General features: G+C 36.8%; 1 protein-coding gene across 1 annotated transcript; it reads left to right on the forward strand.

The window, feature by feature from the left end:
• Positions 1–1,569: 1,569 nt before the first annotated feature.
• On the forward strand, positions 1,570–10,433 carry popdc3 (popeye domain containing 3). Its single transcript, XM_059338527.1, has 3 exons — positions 1,570–2,201; positions 5,771–5,879; positions 8,171–10,433. The coding sequence occupies exons 1-3, from the start codon at positions 1,696–1,698 to the stop codon at positions 8,441–8,443; spliced, it is 888 nt and encodes a 295-aa protein (XP_059194510.1). The 5' UTR covers positions 1,570–1,695; the 3' UTR covers positions 8,444–10,433.
• Positions 10,434–10,668: the final 235 nt, after the last annotated feature.

Raw genomic sequence — 10,668 nt, forward strand, 5'->3', positions numbered from 1 at the left:
AACATTAATGCTAATTGGCACTTCATCTGTTGCTGTCTAAGCTCCAATAAAAATAGCTTCCACTTGCGTGTGATGCCTCTCCTACATTACATTACCCCTCATCTGAAAAAAAGAACATGGTGGAAATGTTTCTTCACTGCTCCTTATGTATATGTAAAATACACTCAGGGGTTTTGTCCTTCTTTGCTGCCCCAGATATATCACCTGCACTCTTTTCCCCATCCAGCAAATAGTCAAAGTCACCTTGACCAGACACACAGAGGGACACACTGCTGTTCTGATCTAAAAAGACGCTCACCTTCATAGCACTTCATAGTCAGATCAGTTCAATTGCTCTCTCACTCTCTTACTCAGGTGCACCACTGCTCACTCACTTGTTACTAATAAATTAATACTAATATGAAATGATTTTATTGTTTTTTAGTTTTTCACCGCACATCACCTTCACCATTTCATATTTAGAATCACGAAGACACCGGGACCAAGAGGACCCCTGCTACAGACAGTATTACTGTTGTCAAGTCACACAGACAGATTTATCGGAAATGATACGGCTGGACTTTCAAAATAATTTCCATTAGTTTCTTTTTTATTATCGTCACCCTGTTAAAATAATCGCCTAACTCATTTTTTCAAGTTTTGCAGGAAACACAAAAAACTTCCAAAAGTGTATCATATGACATTTATTGATCATTTCACTCAAAAAGGATGTAGCAGAGGATGGCTATTGGCATAGTAATACCACTGTGTGTAAATTATGTAACTTAAGAGAAATAAATGACTTAGGCAATTTTTTGAACATGCCTTTGTGATTTAAGCAAGCTATGGTAACACTTTATTTTGAAGGTCTCTACATAAGAGTCACACAAGCCTGTCAGAAACATGACATGACAAGTATCATGAGCATTAATGTTACTTCAAAGTATCATTAATGTTCATGACACATCCCATGTCATGTTTATGACAAACTCATGTCACTCCTATGTAGACACCTTCAAAATAAAGTGTTACCATATCTTGCTTAAGGCACAAAGGTATGTTAAAAAAAATTGCTTCACTCACATTTTATTTTGATTTAGGCATAATAAATCCGCGTAAGTCACACACTTGACATATGCCATTATCTTAAAGGGGTAAAATCACATGATCAACTGAGGATGTAGGCGATTTTACCAAAGGTGGCCGGCATCATGACATGATTAAGGCAACAAAAAAAAAAGAAATTGACAAAAAATGACATTTTAACAGTGTGACGTTATCGTAAATGTGTCTTCAACATTTTATCCAGTGTAATCTTCGTCTGAAGCCATATAAACAGAATGAATCATACAGAAATAGATATTAGCCTAAATGTTTACCAATATTGTTTTGCAAATATATGGATAGCTGCCTGGTTTGGAATCTGAAAGGTTTGTTGCACAATATCATTTTACGATGTGTAGGGCATGTCGAATTTCCACACGACGTAGGTCAGTATGTTTTCTTTCGACGAATAAACTCAGTGTTGTTTTATTTTTGTATTCGGCTGTTTCCGGTCGTATCTAGGCTAACTTCACACATTCGGTTGTGAATCTCCCTGACAAGTTGTCCTCGGGTGAGCTGCTGTTAGTCATTGTTTCTCTGATCTCGGCGTTGACTCTGAGACCCTGGGTGACAGTGTGAAGTGTGCTGCTAGTTTTATTCACTTTTACAGACATGGAGCCTCCTGATTTCGAAGCCATGAACTTTACGGTGGAGCCGGTGGCCTCACTTCACCCGTTATGTGAGGAATGGAGAGACACCACGGAGGGCTCCGTCTTCCATCTCGGCAATATTTTCCTTTTCCTTGGTTTCATGGGCGGCAGTGGCTTCTACGGACTCCTCTACCTGTTCACCTTTCTGACTCTGGGCTTTTTCTGCACCACTCTGTGGGCTTGGACGGACTCCTGCACCACAGACTCTTTCCTGTGGAGTTTCGCACTGTTCGGGGTGTGTTTGGGACAGGTCCTGCATGTTGCCTATCGACTGAGGAGCGTCTCATTTGAGAAGGAATTCCAGGAGCTTTACAGCTGCATGTTTCAGAAACTGGGAGTGTCGCTCACACAGTTTGGAAAGATAATTGCCTGCTGTGACGGAGACATCCACACCATACAGAGGGACCACTGCTTCGCCATAGAGGGAAAAACCGCTATAGACAAGCTGTCTGTGCTGCTGTCTGGCAGGTGACCATTTTACTCATATTACTCAATCAATCAAATCTAATCAAAATCAAAATCAAAATTACTTTATTCATCCTCGAGCGGAAATTCAGTTAGTCTGCTAGAATCTCTTGAAGAATGAGACAGCCTGATGGCACATTGTGTTTTGGTTAACCCATAATAATAACCCACGGTGACACTAATAAACACTTTAAATCTTCTAGAATCTCCAATATTCAGTCTTATGCTTCACCTTAACCCATTAAGACCCTAAGCGACACATACTCGCTGTGACTGGAAACAGAAATGTGAAAACTAGCTAATTTCAAAAAGCTTATTTTTTTGTTACGAGGCTCAGTTTAAACCCATTTAACAATTCTAATAGGGTGTCCTGTATTACATTTAACTTGTTCTGACCATATTTCCAGAACAAATTAAAGTCACCATTTTGATATATGTTATGGAGACGCTAACAAAAAGGCAAACGGTTATTTGATTTTTATTTCTCATTGATTTATTCTTATTTTGTTACTTTTAAACAAATCTGAAAAATAATTCATTGTTAAACAGCACTATTAATGCCACAATTTTTATAAATGTTGTGGAGATGCAAAGACAAAAAGCAAATTTGTGTTTCTGTAAGCAGAAAATGTGTCTAGTTTTTTATTTTAAAATAATAAATATCATAAACATAAATACCGTAAACGCCCAATGTAGCGTTTATATGTCACATCACAGATCTGACATTTAGGGGTAATATATATATTTTTTTAAAACATCAGAAATGTATTCTATGTGGTTCACTTGGTCTGTGGGATATCCCCCATTTTCCTTTAAGGATAAATAGGTCTGGGTTCTTATGGGTTAAGCCCAAAAGTAGGCTTTTATGTAGGGTGCTTAACAGATGTATTAGACCACCAGGAAACATTAAGATTTTAGAAATCTTTCAAATCTTGTTCAAAACTAAATGGTATTGTTATTTATTTGGCAAATAACAAACTGAATTCACTTTTTTTATACCCAAATTTGAGCCGGTTCACTGGACTTCTCTGAGAAGTCAGAAATTAATCAACATAACATTCAACCACTGAAACTAATTTTCTGTTCAGGAATGCAAGTAAATAACTTTAATTTGACATCTTAGTCAAGAAATAATAATGTGCTTTACTATATTTGTAACAGTTTTTTTTATAAAACAGTAAATTTGAAAAATCATGGATAACAATAATTATATAGAGCTTCTACATACTGGTGTATTAACCATTACAGAAAAATAAAAATTATTTTGGTAATTACTAATGCTGTTCATTTTTAGACAGCTGGGGCACAAACCAGTGGTCTAATAAATGTGTTAAGTACTGTATATATTATATATATATATATACATATATTACATATTTGATATATATAGAAACTCGAGAATATATATTAAAGCATGAGGATATATATATTAAAACTTGAGAATATAGAAACTAGAATTATAGAACATAAAAATAGCATGCTTTCTTGCGATGCCTTTCTAAGATTAGTTGCTTTGAAAGTACAGATCACAGCAATAACACAAGATGGCACCATTGCTTTAATGAAGTCAAATGCATTTAATATATAAATTCGGTTTCAGTTTATATTCTCAGGTTTCTAAACTTTCTATAGGTTTGACTTAGGCAAGTTTGTCTTCTCCTTTAAGCACCTGAGTAATGGACGTTAGTAATTCTTCACCAGGTCAGTATTCACAGCAATGGTTGAGCTGAAGTTATGGGTACTATGGGCAGAGAGTATCAGAATCAGAATCAGAAATACTTTATTGATTCCCGGTAAGAAATTGCCTTTTGTTCCAGTTGCTGCTGTATACAATTCAAAAAAAGTATGAGGGGATTTTCACACGCAACAGGTGTGAGCTGCAGATGTACAGCTGCTGCTGCACCCGTTTGCTCAGAACATTAGAAATAATGTGTTTCTGTGCGCAGGTTTGGTATGAAAAGCATTACATTGTTTTCAAGTTTTTCCATCTTTGTACTTCTTTAATGCTCTGTTTAGACAGGTGGTCACAGGGTGGAAAATGGCTCCATTTAGGCTTTTAACAGGATCCCCAAAAAACAATTCCATGCGCGACGTCAATGAAGAAACCTCAATAGACATTGCCTCTGATCAATGTACCTGTCAGATTCTAAATATGATGGTCAGAGGATATACTGAGAGTCCAAGTTCAAAGTTCCAAAGCAGAGGACCTTTATTTTATCTTCAGTTTTTGGCAGTTTTCTTTTGCTTTTTCGATGTGGGGTTTTAGCTCTACAAAGAGAGAACAGAATTAAAAAATATCAACAGAAATCGTGTGCATTGTGAAGCAAACAAAGTAAAACACGTAACACAAAATGAGGACTTCAGCTGACACACAGCATGGCTGAGGGGGCGTGTCCCTCCCAGGCAGCAGCGCTTGATCTGTTCCCTTTCTCAGGTGAAGTCTTGTGATCCCTGGATTCTGACAGTACCTTTTAACTGCTTTCTAATAAATATAATTTTGCAAATTGTGCTTCTTTAGTTTTTGGTGAAAGCCATGGGCTATACTAATCAAGCTTTTTTAAAGTTCTGAAAATATTTTTATTTGGATTTTGCACTGATATGACTCTGGGAAGGTACTCAGAATGCTGCTTTCTTAATCAAATGACTATTAAAGAGTAACTGACCAACCAATCAACCGATTCTATGGGTAACTGAGGAAATAAATTAAATAAAACAAAATGAATGGTTAAATAAACATCAGTACTGACTCTTAAGTATCAGTCAACTACTAACCGTTAAAATAAAGACCAAATGAAAAATAAGAAACTACAAGCACAAAAGCACCCCATTATATGCATTACATACTGTGTCAATATCGGCTCATATAGATCAACATATATGCTGCTATTAATATATATCCCATTATGCCTTTGATAGACCGATATTGGCCGATACTATTGATCAATGGATATATCTGTCAGGCTTTAAAATTTTTATTACACACACACACACACACACACACACACACACACAGAGGAAATACACACAAACATTGCTATTGCTATCGCTGGACAGGTTTGACTACCAAAGGCCCACGCCAGTCATCCCACAGATGACCTCTTACTGAAAACGATTGTGTTATGTGTAACACTGGACAGTGGACAGGCTGTGAGTGGGACATTACTGATGTTTGCTAATGGTAGTGATGCCTTTGGATGTCCAACACCAAAGGGTTACCTAACCTCAATGCATCACACTTAACTGCACCTATGCGATAAGTGTTGAAACTTTCTAGCTTGTTGCACTTTGAGCCACACCCCATACACCAGGGTGGGCAATATGGCCAATAACTTCTGTCGCAGGAATATAATTTTATATCACAGTATGGTTTAAATAACCAACAAAATGTAATTATTTTCTTTTTAATATAACATTCATAGCCTACAAGCAACAACAATTGCCTCACATGAGACAGCTTAAAACTTTTTTCCCCTGAGAACCAAAATCAATTTCAGGTGTTACAGGTTTTACCGATGTCATAGTGTCTCCTTTTGGAAAGTGATTTGTTGAACTTTCTATTCATTCTTTTACAGGATTCGAGTGACCGTTAATGGAGAGTTTCTGCATTACATCTACCCCTTCCAGTTTCTGGATTCACCTGAGTGGGACTCTCTCAGACCATCAGAGGAGGGTGTATTCCAGGTCCATTTTAAGTCCTATGAATGTGCAAAAACATTTTAGCCAATAACAACTCAGGAATGTCAAGCTGTTCTGCCTTTAACCCCAATTTTAGGTCCAGAAATCTTTATGACCCCAACAAGAAGGTTTTACTCAACTTTACATGCAGTTACAGGATCAGGCTCGCACACCAAATTCTATATTCACCTATAGTCTTGATGGAAAGACCCAAACCTACAATGGATTATTCCTACAACTAATTATTGTGTGTTTGACCAAAGAGTGATGTTTTTTATTTCTCGGTGTCATTGATCTTTACAGATCTTTTTCACCACAGAAAGGTTTGAAATGTCAGCAAGTAAAACATAGGTGTAAATTAGTAGTCTGGAGGCTCATGCCTTTGGTTGCATGCACATGCAGGTGTATATGTGTCTCTGCACAGCTTGTCCTTTATACTACTGGATCAATCAGCTGAATACTTTTGGTGCATATTTTTGACTGTATGCCTTAGGACCTCTTTTATTTTATTGATATTACCTTTAACTCCCTGTTGATTCTACACTCCTCTGGCCGATAGGGGTTGCAAGCTAAAGCTGCTTCAGTTACATAACCCAAGGCACTTCTGGTAATCAGCTAGGCTAAAAACAAGCCACCTAGTAGGGTCTGGTGATTAATCACATTTTATTTAAATTACAATTTAGGCTTTCAACAATTATGAAAACAAGATATTTAAGATTTGATGATTGTAGTGCCGCATTGCTTGCTAGCTTTCTGTCATGGCAGTTTGCGTATCTTCTCAACTCTGAAAACGTTGAAGCAAATTTTGTAATCGCCATACATTTTTGTGAAGTTTCCAATATTCAAATTTGAACATTTTGGATTTCAACCTGCAAAATTTTCAGAATTGAATAATGTTAATGATGAAATGGCATGCAAGAATTGTCAACAACAAAAAATTACATTAACTGATATGTTTCTCAGCTACTTAAGTGCTACTGCAGTTCCAAACAAGTCGCACCCTGTGGGGCTAGGATTGATCGGCATGGTGCCTTACGTCCTGTATCACACAGTCTCAAGTCGCTGCATTGGGTGTTTTGTCATTTTTGAGGGAAGCTGGCAAATTGCAACCACAGTACGTAAGAAGTTGTTTTTTAACCAAGATTAAACCTACAAACCCTAACCCTAAAGTTTCTGTCACCCATTAGCTTTGCTGACTAACCATCCGATCAACAACCTTTACCATTTTTCCACCAATCCACACTAAAATGAACAAAATATAAGCTTCTCCACCACACCCCGGTCCAAGGTTTGATAGTCCCATGATTTCCAACATGTTATATTTGAGTAAATATTGCTCCATTAGCTTTTTAATGGTAATTAAGCCACAAGGACGTCAGGTACAGCCCTGACCAATCCTAGCGTCACAGATCAGGTCTTGTGACGAACTGCAATGGGATTCATAACAACGCACACAGGACCGTAGAGTGAGATTCAGCTGTTCTTTGGGCGAGGAGAGTGCAGATCTACTTACATCTGCATTCTGTTTAGATGAGCCACTTCCAGGGCCCTGGTATAATTGGGAATTGCATTTCACTGGAATGGCTTACTGGGACACTTACTTCAATGGAATTTAGCAATTGTTGAGCTATTGTAATGGGATTAGTTTAAACTGAGCTTAACCTGATGTGATGAGTCAATATTTTATTTTTTGTCATGAAAAAGCACAACTGTTGTCAAATAACTATTAAAAACATAGTGAGTGAGCACATTAGTTTATGCATTAGTTTATTTTCACTCAGTCCCACATAGACTGTCCTGCTGGCCCAAATAAGCACAAGAGCAGATTTTGCTACTACTGCAGTGCAATTACTGAACCCTTTAAAAAAATGAAACAATGTATTTCTGATCCGCTAAATAAAAAATTAATAAGTATATCAAATGTAAACGTGTGTCATCAATATGAACCAATGGGCTTAGAGCTGAGAGTCAAAGATAGCAGTGAATTCAGGCACTACTGAATGACAAAGGAACACGTTGTTGGTGTGGGTCTTCCTATGGGATTAGATGACAATAAGAAATAAATATTCTTATAAAGAAATATAAAATATTTTGCATTCAATTTTACCTGTCCACATTAAAGGATTGTTCCACTTTATTATAGCTTTAGCCTGCTCCCAGATCACCATAATGGCTTTGATCTACAAGATTAGACCTATTGTAATCAACTAGAATTGGATGGATGCATGTGTATTCTGGCTTGATACCTTTCAGCCTTATCTCTTCATCATTTATTCTTCCTGTTTCATTCTCCACAGGTCACCCTGCGAGCTGATAACCCCTGCCGATATGTGGCGTGGAGGAGGAAGAAACTCTATCTGCTTTTTGCTAAGCATCGCTACATAGCTAAGATCTTTGCCCTGGTTGTGCGAAATGACATCGCAGAGAAGCTGTACTCCCTTAATGACAAGGCTTTTGACAGTGCTGGGCACCGATATGATCTCCGCCTACCAAGTCACATGCCAGCGACCGAATTAGAAAGAGCAGATGCCTTCTTGCAAGTGCCGGTACAGGGGCCAAGGACTGCCTGAACACACTCATGTACATACACCCACACTGCTCCAAGTCATACACTCACACAGACCTTGCATGTCAGTTATATCGGGCAAAGTGCGGTATTATCTGTACCATCTAGAGTGAGTGAGTTTCAAGTGATAAAATCTGCCAATATTACCATTTCAATCCGGTAGGTGGAGCCAGAGGGGAACAGTGGGACTGACTACCCATGGCCTGCTGTCAATTTTCTTTTGATATACTGTTTTATAAAAATAGTTAATGCTCTAAACAAGAGAAGGAAACAATTTTTTCTGAATACGTTTTGACATAGCGAACATTTAACTCACGACTGATCAGCTTTAAGACATATTTTCTCTCATGGGCGGCCAAAGTTGTTGTTTAGTCATTGTTGGGGAGGGTGGCCCCTAATGGACCTAAAATAAAAAATAAAAATTATAACTTTCATGAGTTAGCTAAAATAGTCTGAATAAACAGACATTCACAATTACTCTGAGTCTGTCTCAGAGGCCCCTCTCACCCCTACTAATTGCGTAAAATGGTTTAGTCCGCCCTGTGCCAGTCCACTGGATTGACTGTCATCAGAGTGAATCTGCAGCACCATGTCTGCCACCCAAAAAAACAAAGTCAGGGTTTAAAAAAACAAAAGAAAGAAAGGATACAGAAAGAAAGTCGAGGGAAACAGCTTTAAAGTAGTTTCTTTCAAAAGGAAAGTAAGCACAACATTTATAGTTTTTGAATGGTTTAAGATAATACCAGTAATTTAGATTTAAGGCAGTCAGCCAGCAGGAGTCTACCTTGGATTATATTTGCCTTTTATACAAGTTTATTATATTCATAAATTACCCAGCATCATAGGTACAATCTCATATCGCATTATAAAAATAAATATTACCTCAGGGTAAAATCAGTCTTTGGAGCAATATTTAGCTAATTTCCAAGTGAGCCAGAGTATCATATTTCATATCAACAGATACATTACAATCTCTGGATCCACATGACTTCGCCAGTTTTAAAAATGAGCCTGTTAATGCCCTACAAACACTATATTAAATTTCAAGTGTGATTATTTCCATTTTTTGTTTTTGTTTTTTTATTATTTCCAGTTCTGGTATTTCTAGTTTATATGTTTATCATGTTGAAAAATCTTAAATCAGATTTGGTTTATTTTCGTTATTTTGTCATAATAAAGACTATTATGTTAGTTTATTAAAACCAAGGAGGCTGATTTTATTGAACACAGCCATATTTTTATTGACTGTGAATTCACATTTATAATTGTTGGGAAAAATGGGAATCTTCCATGAATTTTAGAATATCTTGTTTAGTTTTCCAATCCAATCAACTGTATTTATTGAGAATATTTAAAAAAAAACCCCATTAAAGTTTATCAAGGTGTGACACAGTGAATAAAAAGCAGAAATAAAAACATAAATATATAAAACATAAAAGCACACAATAAAACGAAATACAAACATAAATGCATATATCTAAATAAAAGCAAAACTTTAAGTATTTGATGTAGGATGTATTAGCTCCTTTGTGTTTAAAGGTTATATGGTAACTGAAATAACAATTGTGCATGATTGACCTGGGCTGTGGTGATGGGGCCCAATGAGGTATCTTTTCATGCTGTCCAGAACTCCTCGTGGAGCTGGCAGAGCTGTCAACATGGTGTGTAAGGCCAAGAGGATACTCACAGGGACTACTGTGACATCTAAGACCAGGGTTAGGTGACAGCTTCTGAAGTAGGAAGACTGGACAGCCTCCAACTTGAACTCAAACTTTGTTGTGTCACCTTTTCCACCTGATAAAAAGTAATACTGCTTGTTTCACTGCTGAATTTCAAGCATTGTTTACCTATGTGATGTGGTCAATTTTTTTGTAAGACTTCCATGTTGTATACTAAATTTTTACACTTATAAAAAAAATCTGTTTCAAATAGTTTAAATACCAGTGCTGCAATATTTTTTTAAGAAGGGCAATATTCTAAACAATTTTATTTTCTTGTAAGATTGTAAGAGAAAATAAGATTTTATGTATATTTCAATATGGTTTCTGCAGAAATACACACAGAATTTGCTTATGTTTTGCTTATGCTTTTAATGGTTTTGAAAACAGCGTGTAAGCATTTAAAAAATGTGCTGCAAATGTATAGTGTCTTACAGGAGGTGAAGTATGAATGAGAAAGTAGATCATGGATTTTGGAAAATATGTGATTATTTTTTATTACAGTGCTGAC

The sequence above is a fragment of the Centropristis striata genome, chromosome 8 (assembly GCF_030273125.1).
Source record: "Centropristis striata isolate RG_2023a ecotype Rhode Island chromosome 8, C.striata_1.0, whole genome shotgun sequence".
Taxonomy (NCBI): Eukaryota; Metazoa; Chordata; class Actinopteri; order Perciformes; family Serranidae; genus Centropristis; species Centropristis striata.

What these genes read in the sequence shown, in the direction of transcription:
- popdc3 (XM_059338527.1), top strand. Translation starts at nt 1,696, where the DNA reads ATGGAGCCTCCTGATTTCGAAGCCATGAACTTTACGGTGGAGCCGGTG. An exon ending in TCTGTGCTGCTGTCTGGCAG is followed by an intron (nt 2,202 to 5,770) that starts GTGACCATTTTA and finishes ATTCTTTTACAG; the next exon opens with GATTCGAGTGACCGTTAATG. An exon ending in CAGAGGAGGGTGTATTCCAG is followed by an intron (nt 5,880 to 8,170) that starts GTCCATTTTAAG and finishes CATTCTCCACAG; the next exon opens with GTCACCCTGCGAGCTGATAA.